Source organism: Sclerotinia sclerotiorum, genomic scaffold, assembly GCF_000146945.2.
Source record: "Sclerotinia sclerotiorum 1980 UF-70 scaffold_4 genomic scaffold, whole genome shotgun sequence".
Taxonomy (NCBI): Eukaryota; Fungi; Ascomycota; class Leotiomycetes; order Helotiales; family Sclerotiniaceae; genus Sclerotinia; species Sclerotinia sclerotiorum.
The window spans coordinates 90611-111296 of NW_001820832.1; the positions used below are offsets into that span (position 1 = coordinate 90611).

A 20686-nucleotide genomic window follows, 5' to 3' on the forward strand; every position below is an offset into this window, starting at 1 on the left:
TGAATTTACTTGGAGTGAGATTTTGATAATGAAAACCGAGCCGGCGCACTGTTGACTAAGGATATACGGACTACACATAGACAAATTGCCCAAATTACTGTTGTTGCTTTTCTAGGAATGGATGAATACTCATACAATCCTATGCTAGATGTACCATGACTTTGCCCTTTATGCATTAATATCCAGGAGGCGGAGTCAGAGGATTTACAACCGTTCTAGCCACGGAGAAACGGCGATCTGACGGTATAGGTGAAAAAACTTTTGAGAGTCCAAATATTGGCACGAACCTCCGGCCTTGACTACATATGCTGTGACGCCATGTTGTGATGCCATGCCGTGTTTAATCGGGCATTTCCTCGGTCTATTTAGGGGTAACGCTCCAAGAACTTCCTGTTCTACAACATGATTATCGGGCACTAATTTCAGGCGCCGTCATGATTCCTCCTTGCCACGTTGGATGCAGGAAGGATTGTTTTCTCCCCTGAAGATTATAGTAACACAATTGTGACTAACCAACCATGTGGATAAGGGATGGTACGTCTAGGTTTGCAGATTGAAGATATTTTGCCAGTGATTATCAATTAGTTTATTTGATCTCATTATTTCGGAGTATGTTCCTATGTGCATGGCATCTCCTTGCATTTGTTCCTTCATTATTCATAATACATCTGATCCATGATTTACAACAAGAATGCAGCAAAAGTTGCAACACCGACACTTCCAACCCACACCAAGGATCCGATAGCACCATATTGCATATGACCGACAGTCAAAGCGCCAGCCGCGCTAGAACTTGATGCGGCAGCTGTTCCACTCGAGGAGGATGCGGTCGCGGTCGCAGTCGCAGTCGCGGAGGCCGGGAGGCTGGAGAGGGCTGCGTCAGCAGCGTAGCTTGCCGATACCCCGGTTCCATTCTTGCATGAGGAAGGAACGTCGGTTGCAGATCCTTGAACGAATGACACGGCGGCGCATTGGTAGAGAAGTCCTAGGGAAAGAGATGTGAGTTAGTTTACGGAAAGAAATATAGTACCCGAGGCTTGGCTAAGAGGGTTTGTATACCATCTGGGCCATCTGCGACAACATTTATGACACCCTTGTTTCCAGCGAATGTAGATGGAACCGTCACGCTTGGTTGACAGAAATCGCCGAGACCAGATTGTTGGACAGTGGGAATGAGGTTGGTCCAGTTTGCGGCGGCAGTGTCACTTCCCACCATTGCTCGGAGCAACCATGTTGTAGATGGGTGAGTGGTGGTCCTGTTTCCAAATATATTAGAGTTGATCTTGGTACCAAGCATACATACATTTTTAGGACGTAACCAACATTGAAATTGAATCTCCATCGACATGGAAATATGTGACATTGTGATCAAAAGCAACGGAAAATCCACCGCAAGGAGCTGTTCCCTCTGCATCGTCGTTGAAGCCATCTAGAGGAACATTAGCTTTCTTCTTTTCCTCACACCGATATCTGAATTCATGGAGCTTACAGGTTACGGGATGGTTCAAGAGGAAATGTGCAGAGCATTGGGAGATGACGGTAGCAAGACCGAGAAGAGCTGCAAGACGCGCCATTGTATGGAAGTTCTCTTTGTTAAGTTTGGGAAGAATTGGGTTGTTGGATGATCGAAAGGTCGAAAGGTGGAAAGATGGAAAGGCCAAGAGAAATGAAAGTTTCTTTGTAGTTGAGACTGGTATAGATAGGTAGATAGATGGAAGGCTAAATAATAAGTATCTAATTTATAATAATTCAATTCCTGGGGATGAGCAAGTTATTTAATCTTCTTTTGTGCATATTGTTGGATTGGATTGGGTATTGGAAAATTGCTCAAATACCGTCAAGGGCCTAGGAAGCTGGGACGATACCATGCTCGAGCCACATCGAAGGAATATCTTGCTCATTACTCGGTAGGGTGCGGTACGGTCGGTACCTATTGAATGGACCCTTGCCAAGATATGAGTTATGGAGTATGTAGTAGACATGCCACTATCCGAGGCGTGTTTCTCCGGGTGGTTACTTCCTAGTACCTAGTGTCCACATCAGAATATGAAATACCTACTAGATTGTAGTATCTAATATCTAATATCTTGCTCATTGCCCATGCTCAAGCCATGATGCTTGATAAATGAACTAGGGTATTTTTTCCGTAACCTTAACCTTATCCACTCCCTTGAGCTTATCATCTTGTGCCTTAAGCTTTGCGAACTCACCATTCTCTTCCATACCCATTCCAGAATGCATCCATCCCAACTCCACTCCCCAATTCCACATAAGATTATCAGTCTCCCGACTCATCACCTCGGAAATCTTTCCACAACTCACCAATCAATATTCGATAAGTAGGTACATATCATTCGAATGAGCAAGTTTTTCCATTTCTTTCCTTCCTCATTGCCATTCCATCGACGATCCTCTGGGGTGATCAGATGTGTTTCAAGTGGGGGATCCAAACCTCCCTTCTTCAACGAGCAAGATAAACGAGCGCAATTGAGCACATTTCAAGCCACTCGACAGGGATCATAGGCGACCTTAGCCGCTTGGCATACATATCATGGTGCTTCCTCTTTTCTAAAGTAAAATACTGCGAGTTTGATAAACGGTGAAAGATTGTTTGATCTCTCTTTTGGTTACGGTAATTCTAATTTTATTCTACTTGTTTTATTTTTGGTGATTGTTCGAGTTGGAAAATTACCTGAGATTGCGATAGATAAGGAAAGAAAAGGAAGGAATCAAGGAGGTTAAGAAGGAATCGTGACTTTTGGTGCATAGTTGCATTATTATCACCAACGAGACTTTTTTCGAAGGAAAACGAAATAATTACGATTTATCGAGTCGAACGGTAGCAGGAGAGGCGTTGGGAATTTACTAGTATTGTTCGAGATCCCACCAGTCTTGCATCGGTTCGAGCTTTTAGAGTTGGTTACGATAGTGGGGTAATCTTTCATCAACATACCCCTCGTCTCGCCTCATCATTAGGAAAAGGAGTCGACTTCCGCCAAGGAGAGATTTTCCGCTGGTTCGGAAGCCGCAGAGGCTACGACATTTACGAAGGGAAAGAAGTTTATGATTTTACGAAATTTTTGGGGGGAATATATCTAAGACAAAATGGACGCACTTATGAGTGGGATGAGTGGTGGCATGGATATGGGTTCGAATGGGATGTTCAAGCCGTATAATCAAAAACTGGCTTTAGGGTATTGGTATATTATTGCTGGGTTTGTGGGCGCGGTGCTGCTGTGTAGGGGGTTTGAGAAATGGAGGGATTGGGATAGGTCAGTGATTTCTTCTTCTTTGAGGTTATGAAGCGTGTTGTGATTGGTGGTGTGGAACTCGATTTCGTATGTCTCTACTTGGAAAGTTCCATGCATGAGACAGGGAGAAGCGAAGTTGTCCTTTTTTTCCTATGTGATGGGAATGATATAGGTTCGGATCGCTAACACACCTCAATAGACTTCGAAGAAGCCAGACGGGTACTCTGAGATATCCAACCAAACCTAGTAATCGCCTTCAGGAGATGTACGCAACAGCTACGGCCATTTTCCGAGAAATATCATATCCGCAAATTCACATCTCAACTCCTTATCTTTCATGGCTATCCCCTCCCTCGTCAGGCCGTGCTGTCCTTCTCCTTTGCTATTGGGCAATCTTGATTTTCATGATGACATATGGTGCCATTATAAAAGATGCCTACTACTACGAACGCATTGGATTTCGCGGCGCTTGGATCTCCGTTACACAAGTCCCACTTGTCTATCTACTTTCTTCCAAGTCGAATGTCATTGGAGCTTTGATTGGAAGTTCTCATGAAAGATTAAACTGGTTCCATCGCTGGGCTTCAAGGACTCTACTAATTACTGTTACGGTTCATGGTGCCTTTTTCTTCCGGGAATGGGTTCGAGCAGACTTTGTAGCTTTTGAGCTGAGTCTTATGCCGATGGTGAAATATGGGATGGGCGCATGGGGACTCTTAGTCTGGACATTTTTGAGCTCTTTAAGTCCATTGAGGAGAATGGCTTACGAAATATTCGTGTTGCAGCATATTGCTTGTGCGGGAGTATTCTTGTGGCTGCTGTACATTCATGTACCTGAATATGCTAGGTATAACGTATGGTTTGCTGTGGCAGCCGTGTCATTCGATTGGGTTCTAAGAGGCATCTTACTGATTGTCAGAAATTTCAGAGTGAAGGTTGTTGGAGCAGCCTGCAGAGGAGTGCAAAGAATTGGCCACCAGGCGGAGCTACAGGCTTTGAGTGACGATATAACTATAATCAGCATTAAAGACGCACCATTCACATGGAAAGCAGGTCAACACATGTATCTCTGGCTTCCGAGGCTTGGTCCACTTGAAACTCATCCCTTCACTATCGCGAGTCCATATCAGACATCGAATCAGTGTCATTGCAATGAAATTCAACTTGCAATCCGCGCCCAGAAAGGATTTTCACGAAGGATACATAATTACGCAACAAAAATGCAGCGCCTCGATAAAACCGCTATTTTGACGGCATTTGTGTCCGGTCCTTATGGTATCCCTCCAGTATGTGTATCCTCTCTTTTCACATCAGATCCATATTTTAACTAACTTTACTTGTAGAATTGGAGTTCTTATGAGACTATACTTCTGATCTCCGCCTCTACTGGTGCATCCTTTACCCTCCCCATCCTTGAATCCATACTTCATAATCCCGCACCAACATGTGTGCAGCGGATTCAGTTCCTTCTTGTAGTCCGCGAACGTAGCCATATCGATTTTTATACCAAGCGGTTAGGAAGCGCGTATGCTATTGCAGACAGGAGGGGTATTCAATTAATTGTGAAAATCGCCGTGACCGGCGACGATGGAGCATCAATGACCAGCTCCAAAGTGGAAGAAGGAAGAGCAGGATATCAACCAAGCAGCGAGGAGAAAGAAGGTGACATGACCACTAAATCCATTGCATCTAGTACGACGACAGAGGCAGGAGGATGCTGTTGTAATCCACGATCAAGTGGAACAGCAAACGACGATGATATTTCAATCCGAAGCCTCAAACGTCAATCATATAGCGACGAAAAAAAGACTGATGAAACATCCTATGTCACCACTCAACAAATATCCCGCACCTCTGAGGAATATCGACAAGCTGGTGGTGGTGGATGTTGCTGTGCCAAGAAACCAGAAAAGAAATCAAGCGAAAAAGCAGAGAGGGGAGAAAGAGATATAATATACCTAAGTGGAAGACCCGATATAAGTCAATTTATTAGAGGACCAATAGAAGCCACAGGAGGAGAAACTGCAATAACAGTTTGTGGAGGAAAGAGTTTAGTGGCTAAGGTTAGAAACTCGACTGCGAGGTTGAGTGATGAGAGGGCTGTGCATAAAGGGACCGGGGCAAACGGCATCTTCTTGCATGTCGAGGAGTATTGTTTTTAAGCGAATTCCGATATACCTATCTACGTAGTTTATATTACATCGATGTTTGTATGATTCTTGGTTGATATCTTTGGGCTTCAGGTTTTTTCTTGCTGAAAGATACATGGTGTGGTATTGTGTACCTCTATTTGATCTCTCGTGGTGAAACGCCTGCAAGTCATCGCATGGGTGAGTCACGTGGTATATATCGCACTCACTTTTCCCTATTAGGGCTAGAGCTTACGTCGTATCTAGTGTTGTTCGTGGTACAATTTTTATACAATCATATGAAGCGATAGACTTTGATTCATCGATTCACATCATCAATTCTCAGGCTGAAAAGCGGCGACTCATCTTATGTTAAGTGCCATACGCACGAATATATATACTCGATGGGTGTCAGCTAAGCAACTACTCATTATGATCCCAGCGGTGAGTTATTACACGCTTTGACGTACAATGAGTCTGACTGAGTGAGATGATGCGCTTATCCCTGGCTCTATGTCATAAAATGATTCGTTCCCGTAAGGTTACATTCCTTCCTACGACGAGAAAAATGGAATCTGGTGCCGATTTACCCTCGGAATTTCTTGGCACCATCTTCACTTGTTCTATTAATATTACATCTAATATATCCGATCTCTTACTCTATCTACCATCTGCAAGTAATTTTCATAACTGAAATTTCTGTGATTTACCAAGAGGATTATATGTATCACAAGAACGATATATAATTCATGAGATGCGTATACAACCATGTCCACAAAACCACGCGATCTTCTCCCGCCCTCTAGGCATCACCTTTGGGGTCCAGAACGTCGTCGTCTTTCCTCTCATCTCATACAAAAAGCTCTAGATGCCCTTCCCGGTTCTCGTTCTTCGGATTCCTCGCAAAGTAAACCGTATAGTGCGATTAAGAGACCATATGAGCAAAATAAATTTACAGGGAAGGCGAGTAGATCGTATGTGCCTGAAGCACCTGTTAGTGAGAGGGTAAAGAGGAAGGAGAGACCGTTGACGCCGAGGGAGGGGTATGGATTGGGGGTTTTTGGGATGGGGTTTGAAGTTCTGGAGGTGGATGGGGTGGGGAATAGGGAGGAAGGTGTGGAGAGGAGGTTTTTTGGTCAGGGGGGAAGTAGTTTTTTTGGTGCGTTGCCGAGGGAGGCGAGGATGGAGATTTATGAGTGGGTGTTGGGAAGGAGGGTGTTGCATATTGTGAGGAGGAAAACTAAATTGGGTCATGTTGTTTGTAAATGTGAAAGGAGAAACTCGGATGGAAGAGATACGAGGGAAGAAGATGCGTGTATGGTTGCGGGGTGTAGGGGTGTGAAGATTGTTGGGGGTAGTGGAGTGCATGAGGAAGTTGGAGAGGGTAGCGGAGGGTTAATTCAATTACTGCAGGTTTGTAGACGGATGTATGTTTATATTTCATGTATTTTTCGAGGTGATCCTCGATTTCTTGGTGATTTTTCTTTCTTTTTTTATTTTGATTGGATATCTAAATGTACTGGAAGAATTAAATAAGTCCAGCCAAAAACTAACATAACTTAGATATTCCGAAGCAATTCCCCTTCTCTACTCAGCCAATACCTTCGATTTCGACAGCATGGAATCACTTATCTCCTTTAGCAACGAAATACTTCCTCGGCGTTTCGATTCCATCACTTCAGTAACACTCTCTTTTTCCTTTGACACCTCCTCTCGTAAGTAATTATAATACATCCTTCACTTCAACACATCCCCCATCTCGTCCCTCCTATTTCCTTCCCACCCAACTCCCCAGTATCCCCCATCTAATCCCCCTAATACTACATTCCCCAACCCACTAACCCCAAAACCCAGTCTTCAACGAATCCTCCAGCAACAACGTTCCCCGCTGGGAACGCACATGGATGATAATCGGATCGATGAAATCCCTCCAAAATCTCCAAGCGACAATTATCTGGCCGCGAAAAATCCCAGCTTGGAGTCATGAAATGAGATTGTTGGAGCCACTGAAGATGGTTGCGGGTCTGGGGAAAGAGGCGTTTGTGGTTAGATTGAGGGAGTTGAGCGTGGAGGCGAGGGGGAGGGGTAAAGCTAGAGCGTTTGAGGTTGGGAGGGGGTTTCATGTTGGGTGAGTTTTTGGGAGGTTTCTTTAGTGCTGTTTTTGTGGAAGTTTCTTTAATGTGGTTTTTTAATTTGCGGGGATATGTTTTGCTGTTCTTGGGGAGGATAGGGGTTTGGGTTTGGGTTTGGTTTTTCTTTGATTTTTGCTTGCTTGATTGATAGGGACTTACTAAGTATACGATATTCAGGAACGCGAGGGTAGTACCAGCAGTAGGATTTGACGAGGAAACAGAGGAGGATTTACCATTTAAAATTGTGAGGATGAAAGTATAAGGATTGAAGAATTTGATATAGAAATCATATTTTTCAAGCTTTTGTCAAAGAAATGATCGTGAGAAAGTTCCTGGGAAAGATGGTATGTGAATACGAGAACAGCTCTTTAATTCAGGTTCGTGGATGATTTGATTTGATGTTTTTGTAATACTTGAGGGATTTGGCTGGAGGTTAGATATTACACTGAGTTTTGCGGCTGTTATTTTATTGCTTGCTGGTGGATATAAATCATATAATTCATAGTTTTTGATGATGATAATAATGGTTCTGCAACAGTCAGTCATCTTTGAAGATTTGAATTCAAGTCACCGTCTCCAGAAACTCATCCATCGTTCAGTTTAAAATGGTTGTGAGCTTTAGTGAGGATCTCTTTTGGAAAGATGTAGAATGATGGGATAGGACGGGGGATGGAAGATGGGAAATGTGGGATGGGAGATGGCATCTTCAAGAATGTAAATATGTAAGATTAACTTCCGGACAAGACCTCCTCTCAACTGTAAATTGCAAATTGCAGCAAGCAAGAAGCGAGAAAATGATATGAAACTTCCAATTCCAAAGACAAAAAAAAAAGACAAACTCCCTCGAGCAGCGAGCTCGAAGCAAAAAACATCTAACATCAACATAGAAGACACGTACAAGACCTACCAATCCCCAGTATGAGAACCTGACCCAACTCCAACTCAAATCCAACTCCGATCCACTCCAGCACAACCATTCCTACCTATTAAATATAGCATAACATCGATATCAATGTACTTCCAAGTCCCAAGTCCCAAGTTCCCAGAACCCAACAACCACATCGAATTCAAAACGCTAGCAAACCAACCCTCCGGAAATACAGAGTGAATAGTAAAGCAGATAATTAGCAGTCTGAATATCAAGGTTTACTTATCTACATCTAATTAGTAAACAAAGAGACAAAGAAGAGTATAATCTGACAACTATCACGAAGCCAGCATGAAAACCCATCCGACCAATTGCAATAGCAATAGCAAGAATCTACGGACCCAACCTCGCAGGAGCAAAACAAAGCAAACCTCTCCCGACCCCCGCATCCATCTCCTGCCTATCCAAACGACACCTGGGCCCGCTCAATCAGCTACAATGCCCCGTAACCTGGTGCAGTTCACCCCTAGGCCTTTCCTTTCCCCGGCCGCCTAAAATCAAAAAACATTAGAGTGAAATTATTTTGGAAATAAAAGAGAGAGAAAGAGATGCATGATGTATAATGTATGATTTCCTCCCGTTATTTATATCAAACGATTATAGGATATTCTTTCTGTTTGATTCCTTTAATACTTAGGTAGGTAGGTAGGTATGGATGGTATTTGTTTTATGACTACCTATCTATCTCCTAGGAATTCTACTATTATATGGATTAATAGATATTTATTTGTGTTTATACCGATCAATAGTCTAGGTTTTAAGCTCATCAGGCTTATTCTTCCTTTCCCTCTGGTTCGTAACTTTCATTCCATTCACATTCTCCATACTTTCAAATTCGGATATGGATATATCCCCAAGCAGCCAGCTCACAGCTTACAATTTACAAAAAACGCTTCCCACCTCTCCTCCACCATTTTGTACCAAAGTGCTTCTTTCCCTAACCCAAGCATTCAATCCCCTCCTACCATTTTCCACTCCCACTCCACTCATCTTCCAACCTCCTACACTCATCTCCGCAGGACTTTCTCCCCATGTATTAATCCATGTTATACCTGCTTCTATCTTTCCAATCACTTCATGACATTCGTTTATATTCTTTCCGAAGACACCGGCTGCCAATCCTAATTTTGTGTCGTTGGCGCGACGGATAACTTCTTCTGTGGTAGAATATGTAAGAATGCAGAGAACTGGACCGAAAATCTCTTCCCGGGTGATAAGCATGTCATCCGTACAATCTGTAAAGACGGTAGGGCGAACCCAAAAGCCTGATTCGTGACCGCTAGGAATGTCGGTTGGCTTTTCTGGGCCACCATAGAGGAGTTTTGCTTTATCGTTTTCAATTCCTTGTTGGATATAGTTGAGGACTTTCTTTTGATGGATCTCTGAAACGAGGGGACCAAAATTACTATTGGCATCCATTGGCTCCAAGGCTCTAATATATTCCATCTTTTCGAGAAGACGTTTTTCGAATGCTGATTTCATACTTTCGTGTACAAAAACTCTAGTTCCGTTTGTGCAGACTTGTCCGGTGGAATAAAAGTTGGCCATCATCGCTCCATCAACAGCATTTTCAAGATCGGTATCTGGAAGGATAATGAGAGGACTTTTACCGCCCAACTCCATGGTAACATATTTCATGCCACCAGCTGCAGCAGCAGCCACCTTTTGACCAGTTGAGACTTGACCTGTGAAACTTACTTTGGCAATACCTGGATGGGTGGTCAAATACCCTCCTACTGATCCATCTCCATGCACGATATTGAAAACCCCCGGGGGAAGTCCAGCTTCTGCATACACTTGTGCGAGAATTTGGCCATGCAATGGAGTTACTTCGGATGGCTTATAGACCATACAATTTCCGGCTGCCAAGCAAGGCGCTGATTTCCATAAAGCAATTTGAATAGGGTAGTTCCAAGCTCCAATACCGGCGCATACACCCAAAGCTTCCTTTTTGGTATATATCCATGCATCTGGTCTCAATTGTGTAGTTTCTCCATTCATTCCTCCACTTGCAACTAGGTTCGCAAAGTATTCTAACACATCTGCTCCAGTAACGACATCGACAGCGCTGGTTTCCGAATATGCCTTGCCCGTATCGTGTGTTTCCACCTTGGCTATTTCGTCATTTCGTTCGCGAAGTATCTGGACGGCTTTAAGAAGGATTCGGGAGCGGATCATTGGTGGTGTCTGTGACCATGATGGAAATGCTTTTTGGGCCGAAGCTACAGCGGAATCGATATCTGATGGTGATGCTTTTTGTACATTTGCTAGAGGTTTTCCTGTGGCGGGGTTGACTGTGGTAAATGTTTCTTTAGAGGTAGCTTGTTGAACTTTGCCATCATAGTAAAGTTTTTGTTCTGCGTATGTAGACATTTTGATGATAAGTTTTGATGATAAGTTTTAATAATCAATATTCTGGTAATTCAATCAATCAATCAATGAATTTCAGACTTCACTCTTTTCACCAATGAAAGGCTTGGGATGATACTATACAATGACGAGAGGTAAAAGAGTAAATGGGTCTCGAAGTAAATAATTTCCTAGTGGGGTAAAATGAAACCGAAGGACCCTGGTGTCTCGGTAGGTAGCTAAGAAAGCAACGGACTGAATCAGCCTTTTCACACCAATACTAATTGGGAATCGTGTTTGTGTGGAGTGAGAAAAATGGGGTTGACAAATTTGATGATGAAAAAAGATGGAAACTTTCCAGAAATGGCGGAATGTCGGACCATAAAGAGGATCGATTGTGTAAGAGACTAATAAGAGTACCCGAGCGGAATACTGAATACGGGAATCAATCGCCTTCTTCTCGGAGAATTGCGAGTGAGAACTTAGAAGAGAAGTATAAGGCGATTCTCCGATGTAACCAGCCACCTTGGACCAGCAGGCTAGTAGACTAGCAGACTAGCAGATTCCGATGGTGAGAGAAGGAGAGAGATGATGATAGATGTTGACATCGATATCGATAGCGATAACGATGATAAGAAAGGAGGTACTAGGTAAGTACATACCGGTATTGTATGTAGCTAATGCATGAGATGGTGTATTGGTATCATATAGAGTAAAAACAATTTACCTCGAGATGGTTAGATTATAGATATGAATACCGGTGTTTGATGAAGTTTGTTAAAAGGGAGATGAAACGATAAAACGATTAAGGATATACTAGGTAACTTCTCTGTAGGGAAAAACTCTCTTCATTCGGCAATGACGATGATTTACCAGGGGTAATCCGAAAGCTTGGCACGAACATGGGTGAAACTCAATCTGTCGTCATTTGGAAGTTATTATTGGTCAAAATGTCTCAGTCCCCGGAAAAAGGCTTACATGGACTAAACCTCTTTGAATTTAATTGAAGCTACACTAAACGACATCAGAGTAAAAGATCCTTTTTCCTTTGAAGATTTTACTTTTATCTTCTATCGCTCGGTCACCAGTTAGATTCTCTTTGTTGATTGATTGTTCGATTGATTGATTGTCCGATAGGTATAATATGATATCTATTGACTATCTCGATCCTACCCATTCAATCATGTATATTCCGTAAGTCTTTCCTTGAGGTGCTTGAATGTTCACATCTAAGATTATGAGATGAGAGTCAGAAAGGACCCCCGTCTTGGTTGTACAAATGTAAAAAAAAGTCATGGCATGATTCATTCTATGATCAATTTCTCTCCTGAGAACTACTGAAAGGTCAGTTCACTGCTTTTAGTCTTTTTATTACATAGTAGTTATTGAATTGATCCTTGGTACGGAGTAAAGTAAGACTTTTAGACACTCAGAAGTCAGAACCCTAAACATTTACTAGGAAGTTTAGTTTCTTAAGCCTACTTATATCTTTCTTTAAAAAAATTTATTAAAACTTTTTTTTTCTTGTATACTTTATAAATTTTCTCATCATCTTTCTATATCTATCTATCTACTAAGATCGATCGATCATCTCGATTTATCTTCACCGTCATTTCATAAAAGTCATCCTCAAACAATAATCGGAAAGGTATTCAAGGCCACGCGCCCTCTTTCCCTACTTGGCAATTTTATCTATCATTTACCATTTTACATTTTACACTTTACATACTACTCAAGTAATTCAACCCCAGAGAGACCCTCTCCGATTGTCATTTTATACCGCCTTATACCAAGTAACCTCGATCGATTTCAGAATCCACTTCCAGCCCCTCCTTGACTAGGATCTAATCATCTCAAGACTCAATAACCTAGAAATCACCTGAGGACGACTTTCTACGGAGTACATTATACTATTACAAATAGATTTCTTCTTTCTTCTCCATATCTTTTCTTCTGAATAGCTTCTTCTCCTTTGGATCTTTCATTCAACCCGAACAAAAAGCGTTCAAGATGACTACCGATCTTTTATCTTCATCACAAGTCAATGACTTTGACTATGTCATTGTTGGAGGTGGAACGGCAGGATGTGTTATTGCTAGCAGACTTTCCGAATATTTACCCAATAAGAAGATTCTTATGATCGAGGGCGGTCCAAGTGATTTCAATAATGATAAAGTATTGAAGCTCAAGGAATGGCTCACGTTACTTGGTGGAGAGTTGGATTATGACTATGGAACCACCGAGCAACCAAATGGTAACTATGATCTTTTCAGGAGCAATTGAAATCGACGCTGACAGCAATTAGGAAACTCATACATTAGACACTCACGTGCTAAGGTTCTTGGAGGCTGCTCTTCTCACAATACCCTGATATCATTCCGTCCATTCGAGTATGATTGTCAAATTTGGGAGAGTTTAGGATGTAAAGGATGGGGATTCAAGACTATGATGCGTCTCATTGATAACCTCCGCAATCAAACCAACCCAGTTCATCCACGTCACAGAAATCAAATTTGCAAGGATTGGGTTCAATCTTGCTCTACTGCCATGGACATTCCCATCATCCATGATTTTAACCACGAGATCCGTGAAAAGGGTGCCCTCGAACAAGGTGTAGGTTTCTTCTCAGTATCCTACAATCCAGATGATGGACGAAGAAGTTCCGCATCTGTCGCTTACATTCACCCAATTCTCCGGGGAGCCGAGAGTCGACCAAATTTGACCATCCTTACCAATGCATGGGTCAGCAAACTCAACTTCGACTCCAACAAAACCGTCAAGAGCGTAAACGTCACCTTGAAATCCGGCGAGAAACTCACCGTCTCTCCCAAGACCGAAACTATCCTCTGTGCTGGCGCAGTCGATACCTGTCGTCTCATGCTACTTTCTGGAGTTGGCCCCGCCCAACAACTCAAAGACCTCGGTATCCCCGTCATACACGATCTTCCCGGTGTAGGGGAAAACCTCATCGACCACCCAGAATCCATCATCATGTGGGAACTCAACGCCCCAGTCCCACCACAAACAACCATGGACAGCGACGCAGGGATATTCCTCCGTCGAGAACTCCCCAACGCCGCCAAAAACCACACTCACCCAGAACTCAACCCTAAAGGACTCCCAGACGGCACCATCGCAGACATCATGATGCACTGCTACCAAATCCCCTTCTGTCTCAACACCGCTCGTCTCGGCTACGACGCCCCTCTAAACGCCTTCTGCATGACCCCCAACATCCCACGTCCCAGATCAAGAGGACGCATCTACTTAACCTCATCCGACCCCTCCATCAAACCCGCCCTCGATTTCCGCTACTTCACCGACCCGGAAGGCTACGATGCAGCCACCATCGTCGCAGGTCTCAAAGCCGCCCGCGAAATCGCAAAGAAACCTCCCTTTTCCAACTGGCTCCTCCGCGAAGTAGCTCCCGGTCCCGAAATCCAATCCGACGAGCAGCTTTCAGAGTACGGGAGAAAAGTAGCTCATACCGTGTATCATCCTGCCGGAACGACTAAAATGGGCAGTGAAGAGGATAAGATGAGTGTGTGTGATGAGAAATTAAAGGTTAGGGGATTGAAGGGAGTGAGGGTGGCGGATGCGGGGGTTTTTCCTACGATGACGACGATTAATCCCATGTTGACTGTTTTGGCGATTGGGGAGAGGGCGGCGGAGATGATTGCTCAGGAGGCGGGGTGGAGGGGGATGGTGGAACCGAGGTTGTAGGTTGGTTGGCTGGGTGGAAGGAAGGGAAGGGAATGGAAGAGAAGGGGAGAGAAGGAAATGTGTATACGAATATGAATATGGATATAAATATGGATATAGATATAATAACTTTAGGTTGAATAGGTAGATAGATGAGATAGATTTAAATACCTACTTTCAGTAAGTAAGTCAGTGGTATGTATGTACCTATCTATCTATGGCAAGGTTAGGTTAGGTTAGGTGGATAAGATTTGATATTTACTTTTTTTTTTCTCAACATACATATGTATTTATATATTTATATACAAGTGCCTAGGTAAATAGAAGTATATAAATACGAGTGAGATCTTATAAGCAAGTAAGTGAACAATCAAGATGAATATCAAACTGAGAAAAGCAAATCAAAGCAAATCAACTCAAATCATATCAGATCAGAACGATGTTCATAGGTAGGTAGAGTAGGTAGGGCAGATAGCTAATACTTTAATACCCATATTATATTATATTATATTACTTTTTTGTTCCTTATCCTTTACACTCTGCACTCCGTTTTTATCATCTCATTCTATCATCACTCACCTCTTCATTATATCTTCACTCTTTTCAATCAATTTCTTCATCTTTCATTTCACTTCATTTTCTTTCTTTCTCACCCTCCCACGCAGATTCTCTCCAATCACAATCGGGAATATCCAACTTCTTCTCCTTCCCTCCTCTTCTTCCTACAAATTCATTACATTCTTATCAATTCCATACTACGCTTTCCCAGACCCGAAATTAACGCCACCTTCCGCTCATTCCACATATCATACCTATCCATTGCCCAAGAAAACGATTAAAACTGTCCTTGCTATTTACAAGGCGCCCATGAACTCATACAAACCCCCAAACCAACAAGACGCCCGCTCAAATTCCCAGACATCTCCGCGTTGTTACAAGGCTTCCCCCCTGGTGCAATGTAATGCAACAGAAACCCGAAGTATCTCTTCTCATCAGTTGTGGTATCTCTACTCCTCTTCATCCTCATCCATTACGTTTGCTCTTTAATCACTTCCATATTTCATAAAATGGCTTTTCAATAGTTAAAGCCGCCATAATTCGAGTTTCGAGGTTGGTGGCCAGGACTGTGCTGGTAATCCATATCTTGATAGACAGTGTTTCTTCGCTCATCTTCGAGAAGGTCCTTAACTTCCCAATTGTTCTGCTTGATGCCAACAGAAAACTCGAGATCTTCTTTAGTAATAGAATCCCAGTACTGTTTGAGGTGTTAATAGAGTAAATTGTGAGTTATAGTTAACACTCACCTTGTAAATCATCATGACAGCTAAAAGATTAGCAATTGAAGCAAAAAATAATCCATCCAAATAATGGCTGATAGCGTTGCAAATGCTAGTACTGAATGCATAAAGTACAACTTGACCCGCAACAAAGAAGAAAAGGGCAAACGAAAGTTCACCCAGGGGCCAACGATCCTGAAGTGTGTTTACTACAAGAATTACTTGCATAATACCGTAAATGGCCAATTCAATAGCGGAAAGTAAGTATAGCACAACGAAAAGTCCAACAGTTCGAGTAGGGCCAAGTCCTGCCCAGGACATGTAGGTAGCAAGCGAAACGAGGAAAGTAAGAGCAAACATAGCGAGACTGATTGAGCGGAGAAGCCAAACAGAGATTCGTGTTCCATCTTCGTATAACTGAAATCCAACAAATCCATTAATCAATAAACAGACTGTGAGCGCAGATGTGAGACCATTTTGTATGGCTGAAAAATACGGGTAAGGACTAGTTCCAGGTGGAATAACACCAGCGTCGAGAAGTAACGTAAAGAATGTGAGGAGCATATATATATAGAAGAAGCTTGTGATTTCTTTCCGGCCTGTAAGGTGTCGCGTTAGTCTCGAACAACTCGATATCCCCCCCAAGATGCACTCCGGGCTGACTTACCAACAGCAGTAAATTTGCTCCTTACGTGCAATATCATGATAACGGTCATGATTAGCGCCATGATATGCACGAAACTTGCGGCTCCTTGAAATATAATCGTATTGGCTAATTCAATATTGCGCGAATAGCAATTTGCCTCGATGCCATGACTTCCCGCAATCGTTTTTATCGCTCCCACCTCTGCACATAATGGAAGCGCTGCTTGTTCGCAGATGGAGTAAAAGTCCCCGAAACCCATCGTAGCTTATATCGTTGTCGTTCGACGTTGTTAGAGATGTTTTGAGGAGGTTGGAAATCGAATGTTATCGAAATACGAGGAATCCGCGGAACGATGGTGTGATTATCGATTTTCGTAAAACTGCAATGAGTGAATGTATATGTAGCGACAATAAAACTAGCGATCGTAATTGTGTAGGTCTAAGTTATTCTATCGATGTTTTGATGAGATGCAAAGATTGTGGATGTTTGAATGATGGAGAGTCGTTGCGACCAAGGGGGGGAAGAATGCACCAATAGCATTGATTAGTCTTGAACATCTCGTATGTCCCTAGCAACTATTTTCTCGTTGGCGGCGAAACCAATTTTCAACCGACCAAAAATAGAATGGAAACTTCCTACCTCAGGCAGGAAGTTCTTCTGAATGTATAATCACGTGATATTCACGTTATATCAATGTCAGACTTCAAGGACACCAATAGTTAAAAGATTTTAACCCGTTTACATGTATTCATTTTTGGTTGAGTGTGATTTTTGGGTATTTTACAGTAAACATTTTGATGACAAAAGTGTAACGACATTGCTAGTAATACAACCGGCCTACCATCGTTTCACCTCAAGTAGTACACTCTCATTTCGATAAGTCACGAATTACACTCAGTGAATACCTACAAATTCCCTGTGGGACCAAGCATGATTAAAGAGGATGATTTGGGAAGCTGTCAAGCCTAAAAGACGGTGGTGTCATACATCCTATTCCCATATTAAAATGTATGCGGCAATCTCAACTGTAATATCTTGGCTACAAAGAACAAATCTTTGCTTTCGGTTTTCGGGATCATTCGTACAACGGGCGGTACGCGGCGTATGTTGTTTGACATACAACAGACATTTGGCTGGCCGGATGTTCCTCTGCCACCTCCCCATATCAGACAGAACATATACGAGGCTAGATATTTGATGAGAAGTCGGCCTTTTTTCACATAGTACCTGAGTTCCAGTCGATGAGACTTTCCTGGGCACGCGCATATCATGATGACTCTTGATGATGTGTGCATAGTGATAGTAAGACCCTTAGTCCTTCATTCATTTAAGACATCGGCCTGATTGCTGAATGCAAGTTTGAACCTCGAGAGTGGAAGATTATCACTTTGAAAATCCCATCTCACGAGGCGCGGCGATCCGGCTAAGATGGACTAAATTTTGTGATGTGATATATGTGTCGGACATGGTTTCTCAATCAAATGATCCAGAAGGTTTGGCGTCGATGGTTAGGAAACATGTGTTAATTGCAAATTCAAATTGCTGCTGAATTGCTGATGAGGATCCAGTTTTCAACCTAGAGATGTTACCTGGTGTTGGATGTGCGGCCTTTTGCATTGATTAGATGCAATAGCGACAGGGGGTTCAATTTGCACCGGAGGACATGCTAAACCTACCGAGCAGGCTTGTATTCCTTCCTTCCCGAGTCTCCTTTCAGTTCAGCCAACTTTCAAGGACAGCTTGTCTGCATATGACCGGTGAGCTGGATTACAACCTTTGCAAGCTTAGGTAAGTTCCAGCAGTAGAAGGAGACGGGAAGAAAAGATCTAGTCTACCATGTTGTTCGGTGGGGGGCTTAAAGGAGTAGCATGACAGGTTATTGTGTGTAACATTGAGAGGAAAAAGTTGGTTAATCTTTGATGAGTAGCTTAAAAGCAAGCACAGCCGGTAAAGAACACGAATGACTTGTCGCTTTTTGAATGATAAACACCGCGGGCAAGTATGTCTGCATGCGCCGTCGAACAAGCTGACCGAGCAGATCGCCCATTTCTGCGGTTCTGTATCTTTTACAATATTACGCGGGCATGATAATATAATACAAGCCACAGGATGCTATGATATGGGGCGTGAGTGGTCGGCAGCATAGAAGTCTTAAAATTGCAAGATCAAATGCTGATTCCATGATGTCGTGAATTTTTCCGGATAACTGAGTGCATGATGCCCAAGTCCAAAATTCGTGTAGGCGTTCCTCAGCCTGGTCTAGCTTTATTGATACCCTATTCGAAACGATTCCATGTTGGAAAATGGTGAGCATCCCCATCCCATTGGTAGTACCCGAGCCCAAGAAAGTATATCGTAATGATACTCTTGGGTATGCCGAAGTGTTTTCACGATAGTGTAGGATTGGAAAGGGGCACACTTCCGTAACCGTCACATCCAAGTCTAGACACAGGCGGTGCTACCATACAAAACAACGATACTGTACCAGACAAAGCTGTAGACCGAGTTGTAGACCGAGCGTACTTGTGTAGACTTTGCATTTGGGTATGCCAATGATCATACCAGGAGGTAGAAGTTATCAGTCGATCGATAGTGTCGCAGGGCATGCAAGATTGATTGATCATTCATGACCATACTAGGTTTGACCGTACCGGGTAAAATGCGTATTCAATTTCTGGTGTTCCGTTTGCATCTGTTTCGTCCACTTTGCTTCCCACTTTCAAGCTGAACAAGAGAAGCCGGAGTTTATCATGCTTGGGGATATATAAAAATGATCCCAGACAAAAATTGACCAAAGTTTGAAAGATGCAAAAGGCCAATCCCACTCTCCCCACACTAAAATGAGAAAAACGAACGGTCTACAACGCTTGTGGCCATTCATCTGCAGTAAGCCAGCCATCCACAAAGAAAAGAAGAAAAAACCATGCCAAATCTTGAAAATGGCAACGGCAAGGTAGGTAATTTACTTGGGTCCTTGGTCCTTTCATGTCCTTTCATATGCAATGGCTATTGTAATCTTTTCTTTTCTGAAGATCTGATGGTTTTTTGTCTCCGATTACCAATTCGGTGATGACGAAGTCCCTCGTATACCAACACTAGGTAGATGCAGATTGTCCTTATTTTGCCTAGATTTACAACTAATAATGGCTCCGGTGATAACCATATATCGAGTACGGAGTACAAAGTCAATGAAGTAGTCGCACAGTCATTAGACTCAAACTCTGGATGGAGAATTGAGGTCTTTTGCCCGTCAATGGTAGTTGGCAATTAATCATGATGTTGAAAATCCTTGACCAAGTAAGACGAGTAGAATTCTCTTTCCCTGCTAACTGCTAACTAGCTACTTTGGAATCATTATGAATTTATGATGCAAGCTAAACCGAAACCAAGGGAAGTCAGTGTTAATTATTACTCTACAGAGTATAAATGTATAAATAAATATATATAGATAGATACATACGCATTTATTCATTCAAACAAACACCTCTCTAAAAATACTAATAATCGGCTATATTTCTAGGCTTACAGCATATTCTGCCGTTGCCCCAATAGCCCCCACCAGAGTTCGGTGTCGCTAAGACTTTTCCTTTACAAGTCCCAAAATACGAAATGTCATCGTGATGTACGAAGTATGTGATATCAATATGGAACCTTGGATTAAAGTTCTGATGATACGTAGGCAATTTTGGTTATATCTTATCTAAAGCAGGAATGAGCTAAAGTAGAGGTCTCACCATGCTAGATGAATTGCTCCTTTCTATTCTATTCGATCAGTGAGCGTCACGCTTGAGTCTTGACGCTTCGGATTCAGTTCGCATGCATCATCCATCCATCCATCCATCCATCAATGCCCCAAATCATGTCATTCCTTCCAAATCCTCTCCCCCTCATTTTGAACAAACTTCTTCTAGAATGGAGGCGGTGAAGTAATAACCCCTAATTTTGCATTTACCAAGAGAAGGATAGTGTAGAAAGTATGGATAAGTATGGATTTGATCCAATCACACATATTTCCAGCACTAGACAAGGATAAGTTGGAAAGGCTGTGCCGCAGCCGGGTCCGGGAAAAGGCTCTTTTTGAGTTGTGCTCCAGATTTCAAGGTTCTCATTCAATATTACTGGATGCATCCCTTTGAGCCTTCACCCCACCACCTGAAGAAAGGCTTGAGGGTCGCATGAGCTGTAACGCGAATTGAGTGGAGCATTGGACCGCGGTTGACGATCAAATCATCAATTCAATTTGTGATAACTTTCGTAAAAGCGTGTGTTCCA

General features: G+C 42.7%; 8 protein-coding genes across 8 annotated transcripts; 5 read left to right on the top strand and 3 right to left on the bottom strand.

Moving 5' to 3' along the window:
* Window positions 1-769: 769 nt before the first annotated feature.
* SS1G_03146 (hypothetical protein) lies at window positions 770-1574 on the bottom strand (the record flags this gene model as incomplete). Its single annotated transcript, XM_001595008.1, has 4 exons — window positions 770-985; window positions 1082-1256; window positions 1324-1429; window positions 1490-1574. 4 exons carry the CDS (start codon window positions 1572-1574, stop codon window positions 770-772), a joined length of 582 nt encoding a protein of 193 aa, XP_001595058.1.
* A 1531-nt stretch (window positions 1575-3105) lies between these two features.
* On the top strand, window positions 3106-5413 carry SS1G_03147 (hypothetical protein; the record flags this gene model as incomplete). Its single annotated transcript, XM_001595009.1, has 3 exons — window positions 3106-3272; window positions 3451-4537; window positions 4595-5413. 3 exons carry the CDS (start codon window positions 3106-3108, stop codon window positions 5411-5413), a joined length of 2073 nt encoding a protein of 690 aa, XP_001595059.1.
* A 735-nt stretch (window positions 5414-6148) lies between these two features.
* SS1G_03148 (predicted protein) lies at window positions 6149-7774 on the top strand (the record flags this gene model as incomplete). The annotated part of the gene is made up of 4 exons (XM_001595010.1): window positions 6149-6807; window positions 6944-7095; window positions 7235-7508; window positions 7690-7774. The coding sequence occupies 4 exons, from the start codon at window positions 6149-6151 to the stop codon at window positions 7772-7774; spliced, it is 1170 nt and encodes a 389-aa protein (XP_001595060.1).
* A 1347-nt stretch (window positions 7775-9121) lies between these two features.
* SS1G_03149 (hypothetical protein) lies at window positions 9122-10813 on the bottom strand (the record flags this gene model as incomplete). Its single annotated transcript, XM_001595011.1, has 2 exons — window positions 9122-9140; window positions 9318-10813. The coding sequence occupies 2 exons, from the start codon at window positions 10811-10813 to the stop codon at window positions 9122-9124; spliced, it is 1515 nt and encodes a 504-aa protein (XP_001595061.1).
* Window positions 10814-11380: 567 nt separating this feature from the next.
* On the top strand, window positions 11381-11796 carry SS1G_03150 (predicted protein; the record flags this gene model as incomplete). The annotated part of the gene is made up of 2 exons (XM_001595012.1): window positions 11381-11439; window positions 11625-11796. 2 exons carry the CDS (start codon window positions 11381-11383, stop codon window positions 11794-11796), a joined length of 231 nt encoding a protein of 76 aa, XP_001595062.1.
* A 1003-nt stretch (window positions 11797-12799) lies between these two features.
* SS1G_03151 (hypothetical protein) lies at window positions 12800-14512 on the top strand (the record flags this gene model as incomplete). Its single annotated transcript, XM_001595013.1, has 2 exons — window positions 12800-13043; window positions 13095-14512. The coding sequence occupies 2 exons, from the start codon at window positions 12800-12802 to the stop codon at window positions 14510-14512; spliced, it is 1662 nt and encodes a 553-aa protein (XP_001595063.1).
* A 1054-nt stretch (window positions 14513-15566) lies between these two features.
* On the bottom strand, window positions 15567-16673 carry SS1G_03152 (hypothetical protein; the record flags this gene model as incomplete). Its single annotated transcript, XM_001595014.1, has 3 exons — window positions 15567-15746; window positions 15796-16367; window positions 16436-16673. 3 exons carry the CDS (start codon window positions 16671-16673, stop codon window positions 15567-15569), a joined length of 990 nt encoding a protein of 329 aa, XP_001595064.1.
* A 2664-nt stretch (window positions 16674-19337) lies between these two features.
* On the top strand, window positions 19338-19685 carry SS1G_03153 (predicted protein; the record flags this gene model as incomplete). The annotated part of the gene is made up of 2 exons (XM_001595015.1): window positions 19338-19367; window positions 19518-19685. The coding sequence occupies 2 exons, from the start codon at window positions 19338-19340 to the stop codon at window positions 19683-19685; spliced, it is 198 nt and encodes a 65-aa protein (XP_001595065.1).
* Between the last annotated feature and the right edge of the window lie 1001 nt (window positions 19686-20686).